The 27,556-nt window shown below is 39.8% G+C and overlaps 1 protein-coding gene across 1 annotated transcript; it reads left to right on the plus strand.

Annotated features, from left to right (window-relative positions):
• The first annotated feature begins 158 nt into the window (after window positions 1-158).
• On the plus strand, window positions 159-20,134 carry LOC146329720 (uncharacterized). Its single transcript, XM_084714991.1, has 20 exons — window positions 159-1,332; window positions 2,683-2,782; window positions 3,000-3,039; window positions 5,866-5,907; window positions 6,048-6,136; window positions 6,274-6,370; window positions 6,488-6,630; window positions 6,800-6,972; window positions 7,149-7,252; window positions 7,369-7,766; window positions 7,876-7,939; window positions 9,234-9,291; window positions 9,384-9,438; window positions 9,535-9,870; window positions 11,030-11,125; window positions 11,281-12,898; window positions 14,917-15,581; window positions 15,703-15,773; window positions 15,908-15,992; window positions 17,933-20,134. Exons 1-20 carry the CDS (start codon window positions 1,167-1,169, stop codon window positions 18,921-18,923), a joined length of 5,391 nt encoding a protein of 1,796 aa, XP_084571117.1. The 5' UTR covers window positions 159-1,166; the 3' UTR covers window positions 18,924-20,134.
• Window positions 20,135-27,556: the final 7,422 nt, after the last annotated feature.

Here is a 27,556-nt window from a genome sequence, read left to right on the forward strand (position 1 = left end):
TGAAAAGTTAGGCATAATAGAGATGTTAATGGTATGTCAAAATGTTTACATCAAATTGCATCGTCAAAATACATTAAACTTAAAACAGCGTATTTTTTGTTTTTGTCACCAACCGATTTTTAAAAATCTTGACTCCATGCTTACTCTTCGGAAGAATCCTGATACATCCGGTTCCGTGCAGCGCCATTTTGATGAAACAGCGAGGAGCGGAGTAGCTTGGATAACCGAAATGGACTTTATGGATTTAAATTGAAGATTAAACCGGATACTTTACTTTCAACTTTTCATGACAGAACACGACCGTGCATCGAAGAGGAATCTTTGCGCCCTGACTGCGTAACTGCTGGATTTCGCTAGTTTATTTGACTGTTAACTTGGGCAACATTGTTAGCATAGCGCGTTAAGCGTTAGCTGTTAGCTTTTGTTAGGCAAGTGTATTCACATTGTGTTTGAGTGGCGAGGTAACGCTAGCTAATCTCGAGGTGTAGCATGTTAGCCTTGGTATTTGCTAATTTAACATTTATACGGCAGATTACATAATCAGAATAATCTTTTTGAGGTATAACAGCGGTAATACAACACCAGAGGACTCGTTGCGGAAGTTTACACGCAATTTTGTGGACTTTTTGTGGATCTTGGTAGTGTTTGTCTTGACTTGACAAACAAGAACTGTTTCAGAAAGGCAAAACACTACCCACTCGGACTGATGCTCGGGAAACCCCAGGCCCGCTGCTAGCTACAGTAGCGGCTTGGGCTTTCCATCAAGGACAATTCACGACGGACTTGGCCTCATTTACATCCATGTGATAGATTTACAGTGTGTTACATGGACTCCCCTGGATTTGGTGGCATCCTGCTGTGTTTTATCGGACTTTGAAGAACTGACGAGGTTCATTGCGCTGCTCAATGGCGCTCTGGCCTCAAACCTCGATTATTTTTCTTTGGCAATAACAAGGACTCTGTCGACATCTGCGAGCTGAACCCTTCCTTATCCTAGCCCTTTCTTTGTCCACAGTGTTTGAGCGAATATAAAGAAGGTTTACTTATTAAAGTCACCAGATTTAGCCTCCTGTGTTCAGTGTTGACGCTGTTTTATTTTGTTATCATACCAGGCCTGTGTTTTTTTTCCTTGTGCTTGATTGAGTTAAGTGCTTAGACCTTTAAAAATGTCGTGTATTCACTATAAGTTTTCTTCCAAACGGGACTACAACACAGTCACTTTCGATGGGCTGCATATCACCCTCAGCGAGCTTAAAAGGCAGATTATGGGCCGAGAGCGCCTCAAGGCCACAGACTGCGACCTGCAGATCACCAATGCGCAGACGCTAGAAGGTATGTTGTCAGCTGACGTATTAAAACATGTTTGACTAACTTGTTCACCATTATTTTTGGATGTTAAAGCAGCCTATAGGCGGGCATTTTTGTTTGTTTTAACAGTAGATTTGGTGAGAAAAGGGAATGGGATTAGACCTTGTGAGTGTTTAAAACCGTAATACTTTCCATACGTCTATACTGTATAACCCTATTATGACACACCACTTCAGGGCTGAAAGTAAGGACTGTTTCATCATAGATTCAAGTAGATCTGCCTGTTGCCTTCTTGACAGATTATGTGGTCTACAATAAATCAGAATATAGGGTAAATGCCCATTGGAATTTCCAAAAGCCCAAGATCAGCATCTTCAGATAGCTTACGTGTTTACGTGTAGTACGATAGTTTACGTGCCTGCTGGCCAGAAAGCCAGTAAACACACCCATAAGAATGAACTGCTTTTTGCTGCTTTGCACAATTATCTTTTCCCATTAATCTGCTCATGATCTTCAAGATTAATCGTTTAGTCTATAAAATAAAAAAAAAAAGATGTGAAAAATGCTCATCACAATTTCCCAAAGTCCAAAGTGAGGTCCTCAATGGCTTGATTTATCCAACCAACACTCCAAATCCCAAAGACTCTTCCTTTGCTATCATAAATGATAAAGAAAAGCAGCAAGTATTTAATTTAAGAAGTGACTGTCTTTCAATCAACTAATTGACAGCTTGTTGCAGCGCCAAATACGTTATAATGCAGTGTCATTACTTCCCATTCCAGTGCAATATTATAATATGGCTATTAGAGCCATAACAGCTAATTGATTAGCCAACTATTTTAACAATCATTTAATTGGTGTCAGTAATTTTCTAGACAACAAAATCATAATTCTCTGATTCCTGCTTCTGAAATGTAATATTTTATAGTTTCTTTAGGCCTCTGACACTAAAGTGAATATCTTGTTCTGGTGAAACAAGACATTTGAGAACGTCATCTTGGGCTTTTGGAAACACTAATAAACAATTTTCAATTTTTTTCTGATGGTTTCTGGACCAAACAACTAATCGAGAAAATAATCAGCAGTGAAAATAATGGTTTGTTGCAGCCCCTTGGCTATAAACTGCAGAGACTAACAGGTCATGAAAAGAAACTAAAAAGTTAGAATTTGTATCAGTTTGTATCATCTTAGGTTGGGCTGCAACTAATGATTAGTTTATTTTCATCATTAATTAGTTTGTCAATTATTTTCTCGATTAGTGGATGGTGGTGGTTGGACCATAATATAATGTATTTTTCAAGTACAGATTTTAGTCATATTGTTTGTGTCTGCATGTTTTTTCTTTTCTAATTATCTGTCCCTCATGTTTTGCAGAATACACAGATGATGAAGCCCACATACCGAAACACTCTTCCGTGATCGTCCGCCGTACTCCAATTGGTGGAGTAAAACCTGCTGGCAGGACGTTCATTGTGTAAGTATACTTGAAATATAAAATGATTATTGCTCTGTTGAGTAGTCCACTCATTAATAAATTAAAGCCATGAATAGGTTTAAGCCATTTTTCCTGCAGTTATTGTAGCTCAGAGGTCTCTCCAACATCTTATAGAAGAAAACTTGATCCTATAGTTGGTCACAAATTGTCTGTTATGTCAACAGCTGATGGTTTCTTGATGTGTTTGTTTCTGCAGAGATCGTTCTGACACAGCTGTGGTGGGATCTTCTAGACCCGTATGTAAAACAAACCCAAAATCAACACTCTCTCCTCCTCCTCCTCCTCCTCCTCCTCCTCTCACCTCTCTCCCTCTCCCCCTCTTTCTGGCTTTAGTCACCTTTCTCGAGAACATTCTGTCAACAATAACTGAGTTGTGTGTATCCTCTGTTCACTGTGTGTTGGCTACATTTGTGTTGAGATCTCAACCTCTATATGTTATTTGATGTCTTTCTGGGAGGGTTTCCTCGAGTTATCACAGTTAAAAATAGTTTGTTGTTTCTCTCTTAAAAACCCTTGGTTTCTGTTTTGAAATGAGCAGATTAAAGTTTTAAATTGTGGCTAAGAGAGATGAGGTTGAGATGAGAAACAACAGACTAGCCACCATTGTTTTTAAATGCTCTGAACTGACCAAATGTTGAACTGTTGCCACTTTATAAGTGATTGAGAAACCATTTAAACTGTTAATGACTGTATTTCATAATGGAATGGTTTTGTAGCCTGCTTCAGGCCAGGCAAATGTATTTTAAAGGGGTTTGTAAAAGGAAAATATGGTATTTTTGTATTTATAATTCATTGTCATTTTATTTTCTGTGAAAATATTTTATTTATCTGGTTTTAAGAACCCAATGAAGTAAAGTGTGGCTGGGATTTATTGTGATTAACGTTGATTACAATTACAAGACTAAAGCTGTGAATGGAAGAGATTCACCAGTGATTTTTTTATTTTGAAAGCTTACCCTGCTAAACTTTAATATACTCATATCTGTTGTTCAGTAACATTTGCCAATGTCAATTGTTTTGTCTTGTACAATTTCATCATGAAGATGTTTTATTCTGCACTGAGTATGGACTGCACATAACCACTTAAACCTTAAAGGCTCACAGGTTTCATGAGTTAAATGCTTTAATTAAGATTTGTTTTTTTACAAAGACACAGTTAACTAGTTCAAAGTGTATTTTAACAACTGTGGTTTGGGGGATCAGTAAGAAGCTAGTTTTAATACGTGAGATGCTTTGACATGGCCTGACGTATAATGTTGTGACATGATCACAAAGTACTATGACACATTATCAGTAAAGAAGATATCTTGTCAATCTCTGGAGGCCTTACATGGTTGCTGCAGTGAGAAGTATACTGGTGTAGTGTGTCCTGTAAGCTGTAAGCTGCAGAACCTGTCAATAAAGTTGTTCAGTGGTTCAGTGTCAGAACCGCTTGCACCAGATCCCTGTGTGTTCCCTCCACAGCATTCTGCAATACCCAGTGTTTCCTCCATGCCCTGCATATCATGCAGGGCACCCCACCCTGCCCGTTTGTTTATTTACTTAAAGAAATTATCACAAGGATTAGAGGATTAGGTAGAGCAGCTATTTAGTTTGTTGTAAAACAAGATTTTTTTTGGCCGTGCACAGGATTTTCATGGATCATTGACTCCTGACAGAAACATCCCTTCACTTGCCTTCATCCTTCACTCTATAGTGGTGTTAGGGGCTGTTTTAAGGAACTATGTGAGGAAACACTTGACAACTTGTATTATTTTTTTTTGTCTTTGAGCACTGTTTTAAAGAAACAGCTCTACATTTGTGTCTTATCAGCCCTACATATTTGACACTTTACAGTGTATGCCTTTTTATTAAAACAGCTTGGCAGCTGATTAGCTCATTAGTTTACAGAAAGCAGTCTTGAGCTGGTTTTGATGAGCGTTTCTAACAGTTATGACAACCTCTTTTGACAAGCCAGTGCGAAAAATTTAAATTACTGTGGTCAGGAGAGGGGAAACTGCCAGCTAAAATTAAATGTCAAGTGTGCCTCTGAGAAAATCACCCTCTCCCCTACCACAGCAAGAGAAGCTTTAGAACCTCTACAGAGGGATGTGCCAGTTGTGTATATTTCAAAGGTGCTGAAGGCCAAACGTGAGGCAAAGTTTTTAAGCAGATACTCTTAGACATCACAATAGTTACAATTTATATGTATTAGAGTATATATGTGTGTATATATAGAATAATAGTTGCAGTAAAAGTTTGCTTTACTTGTTAAATTTTATGCAGTTACCAGTGTTGATGTTACTTAATATTTTATAGTGACAGTCATCACTGTCATTTCATTTAAATCATTTAGATTTTTCTGGACAAGTTTGCAGCAGTGAACCTTTGTGTTCTCATTTTTTCTTTTAGATTTAATTTTGATTGTACTTTATAGGATTACACATGACAGATAACTTAAAAATTACTTAATTGAAACTTGCCACTAAATGTGCAAAAGTAGCATTTTGTATATGAGCTGTGATACTTTCATATCTTCTGGCAAAGGAAGTAGACATTAATTTAAGCACGAATGTATTCTTTTGAAAGCTACAATTACTTAATGGACATAAAACTATTATTCTTCTTTTAAATGTCCCCATATTTGTTAATTACATCCCACTGTGGGTATTTTTATTTTTATTTATGTATTTTATTCTCTTAACTAATCAGATCTCTTCAATACAAATGGCCCTGAATAGACACAACCCTAAATGGGGCTTTGACAATATTAACTTTTTTTTTGTTTTTTAGATTTTTTTTTTAAAGGATAATGACATAATGCTGTCAGCAGAGGGATGAACATCATGCACAAGCCCAGTATAAACCATGTCTTGACTGAAATGCTCACTTGTAAACTTGCATTATTTCATGCGCTTTGAGTTCTCAAGAAAGGTTTTCATTTTGGTGTAGAGACTTAGACGGAGACTCTAAGGGACTGGACACAGATGTGGTGGGGAACTATCTGGGCTCTTATCTTCCACTGTATGTCTATTGCAAATTATGTTAATACCTTTAATATCTGTACTCTGATTCTCCTGCAGACTGATTCTTCTCCTTCTTTGTCACTTGCCCAACTCGCCAAGGTACTGTTTCTATACACTCTAGCTGTACATCCAGAAAATATCACTGAAATGGAATAGATCTGTCCTTTTTTCTTGTTTTCTTTTGGGGCTGACATCCTCCTTTTATCTTTTCTGCCCCCTCTCTCCATTATGTCTTTTAGACGGCTAATCTGGCAGACGTAAATGCATCAGAGGAGGACAAGATTAAAGCCATGATGTCTCAGTCCAATCATGAATATGACCCGATACAGTCAGTATATGCTAAAGTTTTGTTCTTTTACTTGATTAAAGTCAGACCTTTTTTTTTAAGCTCACAGATGGGTGTACTAAACAACATTCATAAGATGAATTAAAGTTTTAAAAAAATGTTTGATCTGGTCTCTATAGTTACTCCAAAAAGGCAGTTGGACCTCCACCTGCTCACTACACCTGCTTTCGTTGTGGAAAGGCTGGTCACTACATTCGGCAGTGCCCCATGCTGATGGTAATTATCATGTATCATTTGATGTTTTTTTTTCTTATAGTCTGTGATTTTAATTTTTACTACATTGCAGTGTAACCTTTTTCTTTTGGGCTGATTGTTTTACTTTTAACTTTTTAGGTCCAGGATAAGAGTGTGGAGGGTCCCAAGCCAGTAAGGATTAGTAAGGGAATTCCTCAGAGCTTCATGGTGAAAGCAGAGCCAGGCACAAAGGGAGCCATGTTAACCAGCACTGGAGAATATGCTATACCTGCTATAGATGCGTACGTGTCAACCACGGGCACTCACGATACACACTGTGTATTATACCTTTATAGCACATTAAGTAATCTAAAATTTGTCCACAAACATATCTTGACTGCTGTTGCTTTCTTTTTGCAATTAATCCCGTCCTCAAAATTAAAAAAAAACAAAACATCTGTGTTAATACAGGGAGGCGTATGCTCAAGGAAAGAAGGAACGCCCTCCGTTTGTTCCACATGACCAGTCGTCATCTGAGGATGATTCAGACCCGATCCCGGATGAACTCTTGTGTCCAATCTGCAATGACCTGATGACTGATGCCGTAGTCATACCCTGCTGTGGAAACAGTTACTGCGATGATTGTGAGTTCTTACTCCTGGTACAGGTCTAAAAAGGTTATACAAACACAGTCAAAACTAGTCTTTGCCAAGCACAAAATTAACCTCAAATCATATTACTCTGTGTCTTTATATCAAAAATATACATGATCATAACAAATATGTGAGCTTTTGTCTTATTAAGGACTGTTTGTTTTCAGGTATCAGGACCGCCTTGTTGGACTCAGAGGAGCACATCTGCTTCACATGCAAACAATCTGATGTTTCACCTGATAATCTAATTGCCAACAAGTTTCTTCGACAGGTAAATGCAAGCATTTCGATGTGTTGCATTGTTTAATTTTACTTGAACTCGGGGCAAAATTTGTAAAAGCCTAATATCTTTTTTTTAATAATGGATCATCTGTTTTCTTCTTGCAGGCTGTGAACAACTTTAAGAATGAGACTGGATACACCAAACATGGGCGAAAGCAGGTGCATAATGCGGCCCCGCCTCCACCACGCCCTCAGTTGGTCAGGCCTCTGCACTCGAGACAGCAGGACCCACTGCTAGCCAATGTGACTCCCCCATCCTCCACAAGTACACCCCCTGCTGCCCCTCAAGCACAGGTCCCGCCTCCTGCACCAACATCTGCACCTGCACCAGCTCCTGTTGCTACTGCTGCTCCTGCTGTTACTGCTGCTACTGCTGCTCCTACTCCTCCTCATGCTGCTGCTGACGAAGGACAGGTTGCTTCCCCAGCTCCTCCACCAGCTCCTGTTGTGGAGCACCATTCTCCTATGCAGTCCACCAGCCACGGTGAACCACCCCCACCAGGGTAAGTTTAGTCTAAAACAGTCTAAACATCTGCGTGAAACCACATACACAGGAAGTACTGTTTGAATGAGGGGCTCTTTTAATTGTTCATAATGTGTCCTATGTTTCAGTGAGACCGATCCAGAACCTACTGTGACACAAGACTCCTCATCAACCTCAGAAAGTGGATCACAGGTGAGTCTCTCTAGATCACCAAAATAAAGATGTAAGGATTGATATCAACTCAGAGTTTTAAAAGAGCTTGCTTCAACAAGAGATTCAAAAACTTGATGAAAGTTGCCACTAGTATTTATTATCATTATTATTATTATTATCATTATCATTATCATTATTATTATTATTATTATTATAATAGATGCATCAATATGGAATTTTGGAGCCATTAAAGATAACTGTTTCCTGTGGTCACACAGTTAAATAACTGATCATATTATCTTACAGATACTTACTGTATAATACTGTGAAGTGGAAAATAAATACTGTATTTTTGATTGACAAGATAATTTACCAGTATTTAGAAATCCTCCACCACGCGGAAATAAAGAATATTGACTTATTATAAAAAGTCTTTGTAATATAAGTCAATTGTTTTCTTAAGATACAGACTAATTAATGCCACACCATATCTACTTTTTGACAAACATGTTTAGGCAACAAAAGTGATTAGAATAACTTAACATACTCCTGAATATGCTGAAAAACAGATGTGTACACAGACAGCTGTGGACTCCACAGACTACTACAAGAGTTCAGTTAGTATTAATATACATAGCTAATTAGGATCAGCCTTTGAATACAATTAGCGTTCGTTTTAAGCTTATTTACAACAACGCAGTATAAGCTTAGCAAGCTCTATTGTTGTGTAAAACATATTGGGGCCTGGTAGTTGACAGGGGAAGATTTTGCTATTGTGTAAGTTTATGTTCTGCTGGTTCAGAAGGTGTTCTATAAATTGCTTGTATTGTCTCCTCATTGGGTTGAATAACAAATGAGTGTTGTCACCATTAAATTGAGAAAAATATATATACTTTTTAATTGTTGACATATTTCATCCATGCACATACTTTACTCACTGTGCTTCAGACTCATATCAATGTGTAATATCAACCACGTCAAGACAAAGAGCATATGAATAAATAGAAGTAACATTATAAACAGCGAGATAAAGAAGCATCACAGTTGGAAGTAAATAATCAAGATATTGACCTTACTTGAGAGTTGGTGTTAGTGCACCTGGTTGCAAGAATTGAGAAAAATATAATTGAAAGTCTTTCTCAGTCTCACCTTTATTGGCCACAGATATATTCTGCATCTATTATTACTAAATGTTCGCCTTAGTCGTAACTAGTTCACACTAAGCTGAACTGAAAATCTACAGACCTTATAGCACATACTTGTGGATCCCTGAACACATGAAACTGTAACTGCTCTTGGAGGTAACTACACTTTTCTCTGATTTCTCCCACAGAATTACCATTTAAGTGTTGTTGGCCACCCGCCACCTTCAAGGCCACCTCATCCTTCAGGTAGGAGGTTTAATTTAGGTTATTTTAGGAGATAAAGTGAGCTTGAAGGAAAGGCATTCAGCAACTAACAAATTGTCACTCTGGTTTATTAGGTCACCAGTCACGGCCCCACCACTCTCACAGAGGAGGAGGCAGACACTGGGAGAGGTAAGACAGGTCATCTATGGAACTATTACAGGTAATATTTCAGCTTTGTCTTGTAATATGCAAGTCTCATAATGGTTTGTGTCCCTCTCTTTGTAGCAGGTCTTTCAGAAATAGAGGAGAGCACACCTCGACTCACCTCCAGACAGCTCCTCCCCCTGCACCTATTCCTCCAGTGTTCCCCCCAGCACCATCCCTGTACCCACCTCCACTACAGACCTATCCCCCTCCGTACACATCTGGCCCCAGCCTTATCCCCCCTCCTGCTGTCAGTTACCAGGCCCAGCCTGTTTATGCTCCTGGACCTCCGGTGCTCAACCCACAGTGGGTGGCCCCTGGTACCCAGCCCCCTCTTGTCCCTCTTTCAACCTCCCTCTCTCAGCCTCCCCTCTCTAAAGAAGATTTCTACAGACAGCGGCATCACCGACAGGACAAGTGAGTTCTTGCTTTTTCTTTCTGGGTTTTCAGACAGATGCAACAGTTACTGGTTACATTAAGTATGTTAAATAATATTTTTTTGTGCATGTAAAAGGTCTGCAAAGTTACAAAGTCCAAGCCAGAGGGAGTTACTCGCTCCTATAGAAAACACTCTGAACTACCTGAAATGCCTCAATTATAATCCAGTCTTTGCTCTGTTACTTGGTGACATCACATTGTAACATATCTGCATAATGTGCAAACAGCTTGGAACTAACTTTGGAATGGGTTTGGGGCCTTGAAAGAGACAGTGGGTAGACACTACATACCTATAGTATTGTGCAACATACTTGTATGTAAAATAATAACAATAATAAAATAAAAATAATAAACAGTCATTTGTGTATCGTTTTAGATGCACTGCTTAGTGCATATCTTCTCTCCTTGCCATTTGGAGACATGTAACAGTGGTAACAGGTGCCATCGATGAACAAATTTCAAAAATATGGCAGCCTAGCAAAGGGAATTCTTGCTTACATTTAAATCAAAGCAGTTTGACGTTGCTTAAGAATTGCTTTAGTCGCCTTTGTCAGCTATGTTGTTGTTGTCACTGTTGCAGAGTATTGGGAGATATTTATGCCAGCATAGTGTTTACTGCCTTCATACTATAATATTTTGCTGGAAATAGTATGCTCACACACAGACCTGGTACACTAAAAGTCACTGAACACTATTTGGTTTTGCAATGATGCACCTGAATTTCAGTCAGATTAATAAAGACTGAAATGAGGTCTTGAATGGGCACCAAGATCTTTTTTAGACCTATGCAACTATTGAATGTTCATATTGTTTTTTTTACGTGGTATTAAAAAAATATTTAGTATCGACACTAAAGACAACCTTTCGAAATAGCATGTTTGTATCAAATTTCAGAGTGAATAGAAGCGCAGCAGGCTGCAGCTATGGCCAGTATGAGAAAAGTGTGCTTTTTGAACATGAAAGCATGAAAAACATTTCTAGTAGAACCCGCAATACAAGTATGTGCTTGAAAATGAGCACAATATGGCCACTAACATCACTCAGCATTGGGATTATGAATAAAGTAAGATAAAAACTATTGAAGTTTCTTACTGGAGTAGTGTTTAATGGTTCATTGTGTTTGTCTTTGTGTCCACAGAACTACATCCAAACTGGATGAATTTACTAAAGACTTCCACAAAGAGCTTATGAAGTACAGAAATGCACCAAAGAGACGAAGACCGTCTTATTCCAGGTAACTCCATTAAGAAGCCATATCAAAATTGGTTTTAAGTCTTACAATAATTACATAAGCATAATCCTTAAAGCCATTTGGTACATTTTTGCATAATCTTCTTTCTTTTTCTCCTCTTGTTTCCTTCTGGTCTTCTCAACCATTTCCTCTTCTAGGTCCCGCTCGTACAGTCGCTCTCCGTTCAGCCGTTCTTACTCACGTTCTAGATCGAGATCAAGATCTAGATCCAGATCAAGATCCAGGTCTTACTCCTATTCCCCAAGTCGATCCCGCTCCCGTTCACGCTCCCATGGCCGGTCTTATCCCCGCTCTCCTTATTCTAGAAGAAATGGACGTAGCTATGGACGGTCACGGTCAAGATCCCGCTCTCGTTCAAGGTCTTATGGGTATCGGCGCTCTGGCTCACCACGGTCTCCTCCCTCCTACCGGGGAGGAGCTTGGGAGGGAGCAGAAGGAGCAGGACCCTACAGATCCAGGTCACGGTCTCGTTCCCCCGGCGGCTACCGGAGCCGCAGCCCTGGTGGACGGAAGCCACCTCCAAGGGAACTCCCACCCTATGAACTGAAGGGTCCAAGTCCAGGTGGCCACGAGCGCTGGGAGAGAGAAAGGTATCGACAGTGGGAGAAGGAGTACGCAGACTGGTACAACAAGTACTACAAAGATTACGACAACCAGCATCCCTCAATGCATCACAGAGGTCGTGGCAGCAGAGACAGGGAGAGGGACCGAATGTCCCCATTACCTAGAGATTACTCCCCCCAGGGGAGAGGAAGAAGAGGGAGAGAAGAGAGAGGTCCTCCACCTCACCACCCTCCCTCCTCTTCCTCATCTGGGACCAAATCCAGCACTAAAGTCCTCAAGACAAAGAAAGTGAAGAAGAAGAAGGCCGGTGAGGAAGCTGAACCATCACAGCAGTCAGTGGACAGAGGTGATGCTACCCCTGTCAGAGACGAACCGATGGATGAAATCCCTTCACTCATTAAAACGCCACCCCTCTCCTCTAAGCCTCCAACTGGCACCACAACCGCCAAAGCTCCAGCCTCTAAAAGCACTGCTACAACCGCTAAACCCTCCACCAAGTCGACATCGAAGACTCAGTCTGATAAGACGAAGAAAGAGAAAGGTCAGAAGGTGAAAGCTAAAGTTAAGACAGAGGGTGTAAAGGCGAAGACTGACAAGATGAAGAAGAAGACTGCAGAAGGAGTTGTGACCAAAAAGAAAGAGTCCTCATCCTCCTCTTCGTCTGTTGCTAAACCATTAAAGACTGTGAAAGCTAAACCAGAAGATGCCCCCAACTCAACTACCCCTAAAAAGGAGAACAGTAAAAGCTCTTCAGTGAGGCCTGCCCTGCTGAAGACCCCCCCACTGCCCTCCCAAAACCTGCCTCTACATCATCCCTCTATTCACGATGGCCCCCGACCCAGCCACGATATCCGTGGGAGAAGAGATGTTCCACAGGGTGGTGGTCTCCTTCCCCTCCCCCATCCACACGGACTCCCACTCATTCACAGGCCCCCCTCCCCAGTGGACAGCCGGAGGAGGATGGGAGAGGAGGGTCGCTCTTTACTCGGACCTCCTCCCGGAAAGCTGAGGAGAATAGATGGGATCGGGGGTGGAGGTGATGTCCTCCCGCACTCACACATGTCTCATCAGCCCCCGCTACACAGACTCCCACCCTCAGAGAGGCCCGGTCTTCTTCCCATACCAGGCAGCCGCGAGATGGGCAGGGGAGATGCAGATCGAGGATCCATCAGACCTCTAATGGATCTTCAGGTGAGTCTTTTCCTTGTGCTGTCCTCAGAAAGACAGGGAGACAGTTTTTTTTTTGTTTTGTTTTTTACTAGGGCTGTAGCTGGTGTTTTTTGAAATAGCTAATCTGGCAGCCAGTCGGCAGAGAATGAAGCCATAACTAAGTAATTTTTAAGTTTAAATTTGCTGTTCCCAGCTGCTCAAATCTTAGTTGTCTGTTTTTCTTAGTCATCTTGGGTTGTAAATGAAATATGTTTGGATTTTGGATGTTGGTTGGACAACACATGCTGTTGAAGTATGTCACCTCTGGATCTGTCAACAAAACTGTGACTTTATTTTTTATTATTTCTGACATTTTACAGACCAGTTACAAAATTGTGGAAATAATCAGCAAACCACTATTAATTGTAGTGAAAATAATCCTTAGTTGCAGCTCTAATTTTCATTCAAATTAAATTTTTCAAGATGGGTTAATTTAAATTTAGTGTCATGCCAAACATCTGGCCCATCCCATTTTTATTACAAAACATACATCTTCAGGTAATATGAGAATAAAAAAAAAACATGTTATAAAATATTACTATAGACCTAAAAAAAGAATATATATGTGAAATAATACATATTTGTACAATGTATAAACAGTACATAGGAGTAAACATTTCCTGTGTGAACAGCCAACTCAATCTCTGTGCATCATTCAGACGAACAAAATCAGCATGTTTTTATATTACTGAACAAAGTATTGTGCAGTTTCCAGTAAAACGGGTTGCAGAAAACAAGGTGAAAAAAGCTTCTTTTTTTTTCCTTCCAGACCAAATAATGGTGTTTAATATGTATGAAGCACATAAAAAAGAAAATTGTAAACTCACAATTTCCCTCAGTCCAAGGTGAAGTTAAAATTGCATTTTTGCTCTAGTCCTGTGTTTCTCAAACTTTAATCACCATGTACCACCTCAGAAAACATTAGTCTCTCGATGTACCAGCATTATGACTGATGTCGAAGTACAGCAGTGTAGGCCTACTTTACTCAGCTATGGAAAGGTCATATAAGTGTATTTCCATAAGATTATTTATTGTTGACAGTTGTCCTCCACAGCCACACTGCCTTCGCAGTGAGCCAGTGGCTTTATGTCAGCACAGTTAAGCTTGTAACTGATGATGACATATGACATATGCACAAGTTATGTGCATGAATGTGACTACATAGCAAGCTGATACTGAAACAAAAATATTGCGTGAAAGACAAAGCTTATTTTAAATCACATTACAGCAATCTCATAGTTAAATTGTTTTGATTTTAAGTTTTGTTTTTTGGTTATATTTTTAAGTTTTTTTTGTTGTTTTTTTTAATGTTAGGAGCTTCCTCAGTGTACCATTAGAGGGCGCTTGAGCACCAGGCTCTACTCCAGGGGTCTGCAACCTTTACTCTTAAAAGAACCATTCTGTGTGGACTCAAATTTATCTGGAGCTACAACTATTAAAACTTTCTATGTTCCTTTGAGACTGATCTTTTTTTGGCTAGCCTAGGGAGACTCTGGTCTAGCCAGCAAAATTTAGAGGAAAAGGTGGTGAGCCATAGATGTAGGCTATAAGGCAGGTTTAGGGTGACAAAACTAATTTCAATTTGGTGCACAGGCCACACATTTTTACAGTTTGAGAAAGTAAGAATTACCATGGGCCTACAGTAATGATAAATGAAAGTTAAAATGCCAAGAAACCTATCCATTAATCCTTTCTATGTATTATTTTGTTAAAGCCGCAGGGAGCCACTGGAGAGGGGCAAAAGAGCTGCTGGTTGCTGACTCCTACTCTAGTCCATAGCCCAAAGATTTTTGTTGCTTATGTAAAAGCAGTAAAAACATTTGAGAAGCTGAGAGTGTTTTCATTTGATAAATAACTTTTAGTATTAATTATTAAAATGAGTGTTGATTAATCATAACCATTTAGCATTCAAATAATTTTGTAACTTAACATTGTCATAGAATTGCTGAATTTCTCTGATTTTAACCCTCTGGTAACATATTGTATGTGCTTTTGTTCAGATTCAGGTGAAGCCACTGCCCCAGAGGAGGATCAAGTTGAACAGAGATCTGGGGAGAAAAAGCAGCACTGAGACAGCAGCCTCAGACAGAACACCTCAGGGTCCTGAGAAGACGACATCCACGTCAGACCACCGATCAGGTGCTGCTAACACCTCTGAAGGAGACCGACCCAGCAGCACAGCAGAGGGTGCTGGAAGGAAGGAGTCATCAGCATCTTCTGAGAGGGGGGTCTCCAGAGAGAGACCAGGAAGTGCCGGAGAGAGACTGCAGGGCTCAGACAGAGAGCAGAACAGAAGCTCGGGACTGGACAGAGAGCGAGACAGGGCCTCGGGATCAGACCGAGAAAGAGAAAGAGAGAGAGAGAGAGAAAGAGACAGAGACAGAGGGGTGGTGTCTGACAGAGAGAGGGACAGGGGCTCGGGGTCAAGCTCTCAGAAGGTAGCAGTTACAATGGAGAGAGACACAGAAGGAGAGAGGTCGGTGAAGACGGACAGAAAGAACTCTGGTGGTGGAAGTGCAGGAGGGAGATCCGTCTCTCTGGACAAATTGACCATCGGTGAGAAATCAGCCATCACCAGGAGAGTGGGAACAGACCATCAAGAGAAACCAAACACATCCTCTAAGGAGAGAGGAGAGGGGTCTGACAGAGCTGCTAAATCTGACAGGTCTGTGTTTTTTCCCCACTATGCATGTCCATGATTGAAAGAAAGAATGATATAGCAGTTATATGTAATGGTTCTGTAAACACAGTTGTTAATATGTGTAATTATTATCCTTATTTCCCAGGAGTGTCTCCAAGGACAGAGCAGAGAGGAGTGTGCCCTCAGGAGAGAAACAAGCTGCTGCTCACAGAGAAGGTAATTTGAATCTCTGTATGTGTGCGAGTTAGCAGAGATGATAACTTTGATTTTGTCTTGTGTCATTTAATTAAGGATTGATTGAATGTGTCTGTCCTTTCCTTCTCCCTCCCTCCCTCCCTCTTCTCCACCAGGAAAAGATAGTGAGGAGCCTGTTGTGAGGAGCAAACCCAGGATCAGCCGTAAGGCTCTGACAAGCCACGCCGCGAGCTCCACTAGGTGAGTCTGGTGTGCATAAACACAAGGCTGATACCCAAAAAAGGCACAGAAGAAATATATTTATTTACATTTTGCTACCTAGGCGGAGCAGAATAGGCTGCTCTTTCTGGATGGGCAAGGCCAGCTCCAGTTTAATCCCCGAGACTGTCAGCATCTGCTGCCCCATTTGTATAACGCCAATAACAGACATAATCTGCACTCATCATTTTTTGGTTATAGACAGCAGCTTATTGGTCAGTCCTCTTGATTCCTTATGATTTTTCCCGTCTTCTCTCCTCTCTCAAACTTAATAGGATTTGGGGGGAAATAATGTAAAGTGTGATAACATCATCTAGCTGTCAGATAATTAAGGCCTACTGAAACTGAATAGTTTGCAGTTTTATTTTTACAAAAATGCAAACATTACTTTTTGCTAGTGTTTGTATTGTGTCTGTTCAGATCATGTTGGTTTATGCTGGTAATTAGTTTCATCCAAGTTTGACAAGTCAAGAGACAACAGCACAAAACAGTTTTAAGCAGTGAATCCTGGAATACGTCAGACATAATGTTAGAAATAATATCATAGGGTTAGGGTTAGTTATTACATACATTTAAACTCAAGCACATAAACCTTAAAACAAGTCAAGTATAAAACAATTTAAGAGCGTGAGGAATAAGAGTTCATGGTTTTTGATTCAACTCATAGGGACTCTGTGGAAGTTACCGTCATAAGCAATGTATAGTCAAAGTCATACCCCTAAAATAAAAAAGTCATTTGTAAAACCGTCTCAGTGCGTGTGGAATAAAAGAGTTCATGACTTTCAGTACTGCTCACTTGCACTGCATATTCCCTACGCTGACAAAGTGAGTAGGAGGGTAATTATTATGTTGGTCATATTTATGCAGGTTTAAAGTTGTAACCTTTACTGAGGTGGCTGTTAAATTTCTTGACTCTGCTGACATTTCACTGGCGAGCTGCTTTATGCTGAATACAATATATCACCAGAGATCAAGAAAACACAAGTTAAGCAGCAGTGTCCTCCTTTGGAATGTCTACTCTGAGACAGAATAACTGTTTTAGTTTGCCCATTTCACATTAATCATAGTTCAAATGAATACAGAATGTTCGCCTAATGAGTGTCTCTTTATAAATTGTAAGAAGTAATTATCATTTAGAAGGAGTCCATGTTTATAACGTTTAATTTGAGCAATAGTCTGGGAGTCTGGGAGGCTGAAAGAAGGCAACCACTGAACTCCAACACCAGAGTGCATCTTCAGAGCAGCGGGCTTTTGTTTTCAAGATAACTGGTTTAGCTTTATATTGAGATCACTGACAGTTATGAATGTCTGATTAACTTACCATGAAGGACTTGCTGTTGCTTTTTATTGTCAAATTACAATGTTGCACTTGTCTTGCGCTCCTGCAGTTTTTCCGCAGTCTTCCTGCTTCCTCAAGTCTGCTTCAACCACAGATCATTTATCAAATTGGATTCAAGCTATTTAATGTACAGTCTGTGGCTCCAACTCACTGTTTGGACTGCAGGACTCATTTTTGGATGCACAGTTGCTACATATTGCTCCTTCAAAGCTCTTGCTACAAACAAAATTTATTTCAGGATAATAATAAAATCAAACTTCTGGTGCTGCTTGGAATTGTACTAGCTTTGGGTCTGAGTTTATTTTCTGTCAGCTGTTGATTAGCTAACAGGGTAACAGGAAATAAAGCTCGACATACTTACAGAATAGCACCATACCCCCAACAAAACTGTCAGTGGTGAAGTTGGGTGGGTAATGTGGGCAGCAGGATTTCTCAAGGAAGAAGAATGTGGTGGAATTAAAAAAAGGCGGTATCTCTGTTGCTGCTTTGTTTTAAACTGTTCATTGTGGGTCTAACAGTGTTTTAGGAGTGCGATGATAAATTGATGCAGCACTCTTCTAAACATATCTGTTTTTTTCCTCAGCACTAGGTCAACTCAAGAAACCAAGCGGGACTCAGACAAAGATCAGAAGAGTGTATCGTCCAAACCTGTAGAGCAGCCCCCAGCTAGTCCCGTGACCAGTCGTGGCCGCAGCCCAAGTGTCAGCCCGGCATCCAGCCCAGCAAGGGAGGAGCCACTTATTCAACCTCCTCCTCGCTCCAAATGGGAGAGAGAAGATGACGAAGAAGGCCAGGAAAACGGACTCGGTGCACCTAAGGAGCCCTCACCAGTGCCGCAGAGGAGCCGTGGCAGAGAGGTGCAGCCTGAGGCACCTAAACCCGTCAGGAGTGAAGCCCGGGATGCCGCAAGGGAGGAGAGGAGAGGAGCAGTGAGAGAGGACAGGAAAGGGAAAGCAGCGAGGGAGGAGGGTAAAGGTGGCAGGACAGCACAGACAAATTCTGACAAACCAACCAAAATAAAACTTGTTAGGGAGGAGGTGAGAGGTGGAAGAGAAGAAGGGAGAGCTGCAGCGAGAGAAGAGGGGAGAGGAGGAAGAGACGAGGGGCGGGGAACGACAGGGAAGGAGGAGAGAGCAACAGAAGGCAGAGGTGGAGGAGGACGAGAGGACACTCGTGGCCCAGAGCCTAGGAGGCAGCGTTTGTGTTCTGACCTGGGCCGTGAGACCGATGAGGCGGCCTTTGTGCCCGACTACAGCGAGGGTGAAGGTTCAGAGACGGAGAGAGGGAGGAGCGGCGGCAGCCCCAGCGGGTCAGCCAGCCAGCCCTCCCGCAGCCCCACCCCGAGCAACCACAGCGGCTCGGCGACCACCACCACAGCGGAGAAGAAGAAGAAGAAACACAAGAAACATAAAAAACATAAAAAGCACAAGAAGCACAGCAGCCAGGACAAAGAGGGAGAACACAAGGAGCACAAGCACAAACACAAGAAGAAGAAACACAAAAAGAACAAAGACAAAGACGTGGAGGACCAGGAGGAGAAGACGGAGAGGGCGGAGGAAGGGGCTCCATGCTAACAGGCTGAGACTGCTGCTTTGTTAATAGGAGATAATGATGTACCTAGAAATATCAGCTCACACTGGCATGCTGCTCCATGTGCCACTCGAAGGGAAGGGATGAATCGTGTCTTTGACTGTCCATGACTCTGAAGACGGGCTGTCTGGCTGTTATTCTAACACTTAATGTCCCTGCAGGTCCCCACACTCACACGGTACTTTGTTGTGCTCAGAATGCAGCATTATGACCACTGCAGAGGCTTCTTCAGTGTTCAATATGAGCCCATTTGGTGACTTTGGGTCTGAAAAAACTGTGAGAGATGCTGTGCCGCACTATTGTGATCAACCTGGAGGTGACCAGAAAGGACTTCATGATAATAAGTGATCACACAGCAGTCAATCTAAATGATTGGTCTAACAAACACTGTACTCAGGGATGTGATTGCTTCTTTGTAGAGGAGGAATTGCTGCTTCTCTGCCTCTGATTCATTTGTAAATAGAGATTAACTGTTTCTTCACATGATAATTTTTCCTGAGTTTATTTTGCTCACATCCCTGTGTGCTGTTCAAGGCTTAAATGCTGAATAACCTTCATTGCTAGGAGGGCTGTTGTAAGCTTTTTTGAAGGACTGTACCAGAGGTTTTGCATGTTTTAGCACATTTAGTACAAATCATTTATACTTTCCATTACTGCTAACCATTTTCATTGTTCATAATCTCATTTTTATGCAATCTTTTATGCAGGCATTGGCTTCATCTCATGCCAGTACAGTGTTAAAGGTACATTTATAACGCAAAAAAATGCTCTCATTACCTATCTAAGCAAGGTTAACTCTCTGCAAGTTGATTTTCCTACCAAACTTGATGTGAATGAAATGCAGTCGTAGCTGATGAAGCTGATGAAGCTTTGGGAATTGTCAGCAGTAGAGTATTTATAATTAATGTGCTAAGACCTGCTAAATCTACAGCATAGTCCTTTAAGTTAAAGCAAATGTTTATGCATCAGTGCTACACTGGATTGTATAAATCTAGGATGTGTTTATTAATAATTGCAAATCAGTCTGCATGTTTTTGTTCCAAAGGTGCAGTAGCTGTCCGTCACGTTGTCTGAGTGAGTGAATGTGTGTGTTGGTGTGAAAGTGAACTGTGACAGAAATGGGACAAGTTGGAGGACTAGTGTTCTTACAAATGAGTTGTTCTTTTTTTAATTAAAATGTTTTGAACTCATGAAAGTGTCTCAGTTGTATTTTTATTAATCTTTGAACTCTTAAGTTCAACCTTAAAGTACTTCACATACTGCACAGGGTTTCCACTGGTTATTAAAAAGTAAAAAGTCTAGTCATCTGAATTTTTGAATATTTGTTTATGAAGTTGCATTGACTTCAGTGTTGGTTTTAAGTGTGTTTTTAGGAAAAGTTCATATTAAGTGCACTGGAAGAAGTCCTATAATATTGGATTGGCAGATACTAAGAGATTCATTAAAAGGAATAAGATGAATTAAGGTACTCTTTGCAAGTATGGATGTCAAATAGGTCTGAGATTCTGTTCATAAAGCTCTTAAAAATGTCTTTAAAAGTCTTTAACTTGTTGAAACTGTTGCTCATAGAACAGCAACATTTAGTTGATTAATCAGTTAGCTGTCAACTATCAAACTAATTGCTAACCATTGTTATTGATTGTTTTGAGTCATTTTTAGGAAAGAAAATGACCAAATTCTCTGATTTCACCTTCTAGTGAGTATTTACTACTATCTTAAGTCCTCTGTAATGGTAAACTGAATATTTGTGGATTTGAGACAAAACAAGACATTTGAGAATGCCATTTTTGTCTTTGGGAAACAGTAATCAACATATTTCACCATTTTCTGACATTTTATGGTCCAAACAACTAAAAAGATTGACAACCCACACTGATAACACGATCTGTGCAACTCTGAATTGCTGATGTGTAGTATTCTTCACTCTGGACTGTGGCTAATAATAAACTGTCTCTTAAATTGATACTTAATCAACAGTGACACATTAGACATTAAACACCCAATTTAACTCCGGGCTCATACCAGTCCATCAGCTCCACTGGTAAATATCTCATGATTACACTGATTGTCTCTTGTACACAAACAATGGATATAAGCAACTTCAGTGTTGCATATTATAGCAGTTCCACTGTAAGTGGTAAGAAAATAATACATACTGAAAAATACTAATACTATTATTCTAAAATACAAAATTCACCACGCAATCAAACAGCTTAATTATACAATGTAAATGAGTAAACCACACAACTACTCTGGCAGTTCTGGGTGAGCCTCTCTGAAAACACAGAGTATATTTCTAAGATGCTCACAGTGACTTTATCTTCTTAGGAAACTCAGTTGTCTCAGTGTCGGCTGGCAGATTTTAGAGTTTGTGTATAAAACTACTATTGAAAGTGGTTTACCCTTTCATCTTCCTGCTTGGTACAGTCACCTGAAGTGTAGATTTCTAAGATTGTGACAATAGCAAGCCCCAAAAGCCCTTGATCCAACTTTTTATGGAAAGGACGAGGAGGAAGGTGAGGAGCGTCCTGACAGGAAGCTCTCAGCCTCTCTTCTGCCAGTTTGAGCCTTTAAGCTCCAGGAGGCGCAACAGAGTCCCTCTGGCAACTAAAAATGTATTTAAGAAGTTATTTGTTTCAAGAGCCACCATCATTCTTAACTCTGCAGAGTTACTGATGAGATTTAAGCCACAGACATGACATTAGCTGCTTTTAGTGTTTAACGGTTAATGTTATGTACAAACCCCAATTCCAAAAACATTAGGACATTGTGTAATAGACAGGTATGTTAGAAAATATTTTTCTGAAGCACTCTCTTGACCTCTAAAGAAAAAAGTCGATTCCCACATACACTACTATCAGTCATATCAAAGTCTACAGTATATTCATGCAAATCCTATACCTTTAAATTAATCTGTGTACAAATGTGCAAAATATATAAAAAACACAAACAAAAAAAAAAAATCAGAAGTTTGTAAAGTTTTTATATGAAGACAGTTTGCTTCTCTTCTCTGTGTAAACTGCATCATTTGTGCATTCTTAAAATTAGAATGTTACTAGCTGAGACCTGAATTTAATTAGTCAGGCTGTCAATTGTGTGTATATCACAAATTATTTTGTTCCTCTGTGCTCCGACCATTTAACAATGTGTAAACACAGGTGCACTGCTCTAATTAAAATGTGCTATTTATATATTTGGGTTAATTAAAAAGTCGAGCATTTAGGAGAATGTTTACTAATAGATAGATAGATAGATAGACAGACAGACAGACAGACAGACAGACAGATAGATAGATAGATAGATAGATAGACAGACAGACAGACAGACAGACAGACAGACAGACAGATAGATAGATAGATAGATAGATAGATAGATAGATAGATAGATAGATAGATAGATAGATAGATAGATAGATAGATAGATAGATAGAAAACTGCAGACTTCTATGGGGCCCAAGCTCATCTGAGATGGACTGACTCTAGATTTCAGGTTGATTTTGGAAATGATGGACGCTGTGTCCTTTGAGCTAAACATTTACCCATGACAATCACCAGCGTTAACTTCAAAAACCAGCATCTGTGATGGTATGGGGGCGTGTTAGTGCCCGTGGCAGGGGTACCTGTCACATGTGTCAAGACCCCCAACAATGCTGAAAGGTACATACAGGTTTAGGAGCAACAAATGCTGACATCCAGACAATGTCTTTTTCAGAGACGTGCCTGTTTATTTCAACAAGACAATGCCAAGACACATTGTGCATGTGTTGCAACAGGGTGGCTCTGTAGTAAAAGAGTTCAGGTACTGAACTGACCTTCCTGCAGTCCAGACGTGTCTCCCATTGAAAATGTGCAATGCATTATGAAGCACACAATACAAACAACAGAGACCCTGGTCTGTTGAGCACTTAAAGTTGTACATCAAGTAAGAATGATAAAGAATTTAATTTTCACAACTTAAATAGTGTCCTCAGTTCACAAAACCCTTACTGAGTGTTGTTAAAAGAACAGGTGATGTATCACAGTGGTAAACATGCTCCTGTCCCAGCTGTTTTTGTTTTTGTTTTTGTTTTTGTTTGTTTGTTTGTTTTGTTCAGAATTAGTGAATATTTACAAAGGAAAGTTCATCAGTTTGAAAACTAAATATCTTGTCTTTGTACTGAATTCAATGAAATATCAGTTGAAAAGTTTTTGCAAATCATCACATTGTGTTTTTATTTGTTTTATACAACATCCCATCTTTTTTTGAAGACGGGGTTGTATTACATGAATTTCAGTATACTGTAATACAGGAGACTACAGCATAAGTAGTCTACTGTAGTGTTATAAAAATGTAGATTTTTCTGAAAACTAGTTAGTTGTTCATTTAAGACACTTGTCTTATTTTGTCTTTTATATATTTACTCTTTAATAAAACAAAAGTGTTTCTTAGCCAATTACTTGATTAATTAATGGAGCAATGGGTAAAATATTCAGTTAGTAAAATAATCAAAAGCTGCAGCCCTGATAAGTTAAGTTTTCTGTGTCTTTTCTTGTACTAACTGGCTCTAATGTGAATAATGGTTTGCTATGCAATTACAGCAACATGGACATAATGAGTAGACATTTGTGAATTATTAATTAATTTTGAGCTTCTGTTGATGTTTGTCACAAGACACCAAATGCACAAGTTGGACAAATATATAAAAAACACAAACGAGACATATGGGGGATAAAAGAGTAAAGATATAGTGCAGCACATGGAGTATCAGATATATTTAGAAATAACTGTATTATGTCCTCGAAAGCAGCCCCTCAGACACAATGGTGAGTTTCAGGGTCTTTGGCAGCTCATCCTTTTACAAACATGAATAATTAAAGCAAAACGTCCCAGAAGGAGGCGGGTGCAGTGAGACAGACAGACCACTGTGTGGAGCTGTAACTCCTACAACTTTTAACATGGGAGGGAAACAGATTAACAATAAAAATCTTCTCTTCTATGCCTCAGCTCCAAAATACAACCCCACATGTCGGTACTTCTCTCTATCTCACTCCCAGAGCACACAGCAATAAGCTTCATTGTGTTTGTGTGTCTGTGTGCGCATGTTGTAAGTGTGTGTACCTAGTCGGAGGGATGCGTGACTCGTGGATCACAAACAAACCAGGCTGAAGGCAGGAGATGGGTTCACAGACGGGTTGAGGGAACACTGAGAAATGAGAGAGCGGCAGATGTATATTTCCTCAAACAGCAGCACATAAAAGCACATTCTCAGCTTAGTCCATGCATTGTACGTGAGTGTGTGCGTGTGCCTTTGTATGAGTTTGTGTGTATATACATGTAAGGTCATTCATAATGGACTCAGAGATCAGTGAGACCATTAGAGAAGATTAATATATTGTTTTAACCCCTGCCCAGATTATCATCACAACTCATTATTCTGCTCATCTGCATCATCCTGCCAGCTTCACTCCGTCTGCATGTGTGCGTATCTCCACACGTGTGCGCGCATGTGTGCACCTGTTATCCGCCGTTGTGTGTGCGTGTGTTTGTGTGTCTGCTTGTGTTTTGTCTTACAAGCATGACATCATTTCCTGTCATCAAGGCCAAAGGTTGCTAAGCAACTTCACTTCTGCCGATTGTCAGAAAAGATGCTTCTCGTACTGACTGGTTCACAACCTAACTCGCTCTTATCCTCTGTCATAAATATAACGTCTGTGGATGATGCGGACTATGTGTGCATGATTGCTCATGCGTTTGTATGGACCGCTGTGCATTTATGCTTGCAAACACGGTGCAGAGAAAGCAGATAGAGAGGGAGGAGGGTGGAGTGTGGAAATGTATTGTCTGATGCATTCACATGATTCCTCGAACTAATAAAAAGGATGAGTCAGTAATGTCGCTGCATGCTAGAATGAATCCCCCCAGTTGTTTGTGTAAAATACAGCAAAATATCTGAGTAGGAGCACATTATTATGCTGGTGAAAAAGTTACAGGCGTCTTTCATTTATGACTCTGACCTTTAACTTTTTTTTCAATATAAATGAAAGACTGTGGTTACAAATGCAATAGCAATTTATATCGTGCAGCTCAAATTATAGTATTTACAAGGTTACAAGGTTAATTGAATTATCATTCTACAACACAGGCAACAAGATGAAAGCTGCAGTCCAGGCACATAGGCACACATCAGCAAAATACTTGTGGGTGTCCATGTGGGGACACATTCAGGTACAGTGTCAGTTCTCAAAGAGACTAAAAAATATGTGGGGGACAATAATCTAATATTATTTATTCAATATGTCAAAGTAAAATGGAACAACATCCAACTTTCTGTGCAGGAGGGTGGACTAAAAGGGCCACAATACTGCCACTACACAGAGACACATTTAGGTACAAAGTAAGAAGACGAGAAGATACGGAATAAAGGATAACAACTTTAGGAGGAACTATAAAAAATATATCTTGTCTACAGATTCAATATTTACAGGGTATGGTAATATTGTTACAGGATAATGTGGCCGACAACCCATTTATAGCAATGAGAGTAGACGAAATATTATAAGTAGCTCTCAGTATGATGGAATACAGTTCAACAGCACCACAATCAGGAGTCTCCCAATAAAACTGAACCAGTACCTTTATAAAGTTTCAACAAAACATGATTGCAGTACTGTGGTGTTAGACTACATTAGTGTTTAGAACTGCAACAAAAAATGTCTAATTTCTCTGATTTCAGCTTCTCAAATGTGACCATTTTCTGGTTTCCGGTGTGTAAACTTAATATCTCTGGCTTGTGGACAAAATGAGACATATGAGGACGTCATATTGAGCTTTGGCAAACAGTGATCAACATTCTTCACCATTTTCTGGCATTTTATGGATCAAACAACTAATCGATCAATTGAGAAAATGGCTGCCAGATTAATTGATGATGACAATAATTGTTAGCTGCAGCGCTATTAGTGTTAGCCAGGTGTGTCTAATAAACTGGCATCTCAGTGTATTTAACATGATTTAGGCTGTGTCTGAAATCATTCACCCATTCACTACTTCCCTACTCAGTATTTCTATAAAGAGTACTACATTGTGAGCTCACTATATAGTGATGAAAAAACACTTTAGTGACCATTGGTTGTACATGAGTCCACTATATGGGGTACAATAATAATAATAATTCTCACTATACTCTTGGACAGTGCTACAAAACAGCAGACTCACTATATAGAGGATTATATACTGAGTAGTGAGTGATTTTGGACACACTGAAGATGATGGGAAAGTCATTTGCAGGTGTCGAACTCAAAAGCAAACTTTATACCACTGAAAATGTTGCCCTAATGATGGCACTAGATGAAAAGGTTCACCGATCACCAAAGTTATTAAAATTCATCCTGAGAGCAACATCGATGTCTGCACAAAATTCCACAGTGATCCCTCCAGCGGTTGTTGAGACTGGGGTTGGACAGATCGATCTCCAAAGTGTCAATACTATCGATACAATGTCTTGATTTGAGTATCAGTATGAATGTCAACAGGACTGATACCAAAAACATGTTAGATGACATGAACATTCTTCTTAGTGCTGCAATATTTGTATCTCGTGCAGTGATCATTCACATAATGAATATTTCTTTATTTACCATCAAAAACTATCTTGTGTTTAAACATGCATGTAATTAAGTTACTAACGGATTTAACAGATCAAGCAAATTATTTGATGGTAACATATTCAGAATAGTAGTTATGATATATTTCGCTCCCTTACATGATTGTACTTTAGCTGCTTTTAATGATCAAAAGTATAGATTTTGGGATTGATAATGATGATCCTGGCCCTGATATTAACTTGGTACCAGACTGAAACCAAATTTTGTGTTATCATCCACCCCTGATAGAGACATTTCCCCTGAAACCTCATGGTGGCGCTAGAGGAAAAGTGAGGGGATCGCCCAAGTCATTTTTGTCTGGGAACCACAAATGAAATCCATCTAACAGCTGCTCTGATATTTCAGTCTGGACATAAAGTGATGGACCAACCGACCATCTTCAAACACCATGTGACACCCAAGAATGAGGTAGTTTTTAACATCTCGTTCTGTATTTAAAAACTTTTATTGCTACTCTGCTTTTCCTGCACTTCCTGTTGATTCCTTGTATGTATCCTGTTACTTAATATGTACCAGGTACTTTAAAAAGTACACTACTGGCAAAATTTACTGTCATTTATTTCTAGGTGCCTCCTCCAAGCAAACTTCGTACCCTATTTCCTGTGCTTCATCCCCTTACCTATTGGAGAGTATTAGGACCAGGTATAAGGTTAAAAGAATGAGAGGAAGAAGAGATTTTTATTTTCCATTCTGAAAAAAAAGTCAAAATGGCGAGGATATTTACCTCTGCTACTAATACTGAAAGCTTAACTTTATTCTCAACATTTCAACTTTATTCTCAACAGTTTGGCTTGATTCTTGACCTCTTTATTTATTATTTATTCTCAGTATTTGCAGTTTAATCCCAACATTTCAACTTTTTCAACTATAAACATTTTCACTTTATTTGCAACATTTTAACTTTTTTCTTGAAATTTCGACTTTATTCATGACATTTCAACTTTGTCCTCAACATTTCAACTTTATTTTTGACT

The sequence above is a fragment of the Lutjanus erythropterus genome, chromosome 3 (genome assembly GCF_056507025.1).
Source record: "Lutjanus erythropterus isolate fLutEry1 chromosome 3, fLutEry1.hap2, whole genome shotgun sequence".
In the NCBI taxonomy this organism is placed as follows: domain Eukaryota; kingdom Metazoa; phylum Chordata; class Actinopteri; order Lutjaniformes; family Lutjanidae; genus Lutjanus; species Lutjanus erythropterus.

Excerpts from the sequence above, each read along its gene's own strand:
- LOC146329720 (XM_084714991.1), top strand. The coding sequence starts at position 1,167 with ATGTCGTGTATTCACTATAAGTTTTCTTCCAAACGGGACTACAACACA. Across the intron at positions 1,333-2,682 it reads CAATGCGCAGACGCTAGAAG|AATACACAGATGATGAAGCC; the intron begins GTATGTTGTCAG and ends CATGTTTTGCAG. Across the intron at positions 2,783-2,999 it reads GCTGGCAGGACGTTCATTGT|AGATCGTTCTGACACAGCTG; the intron begins GTAAGTATACTT and ends TTGTTTCTGCAG.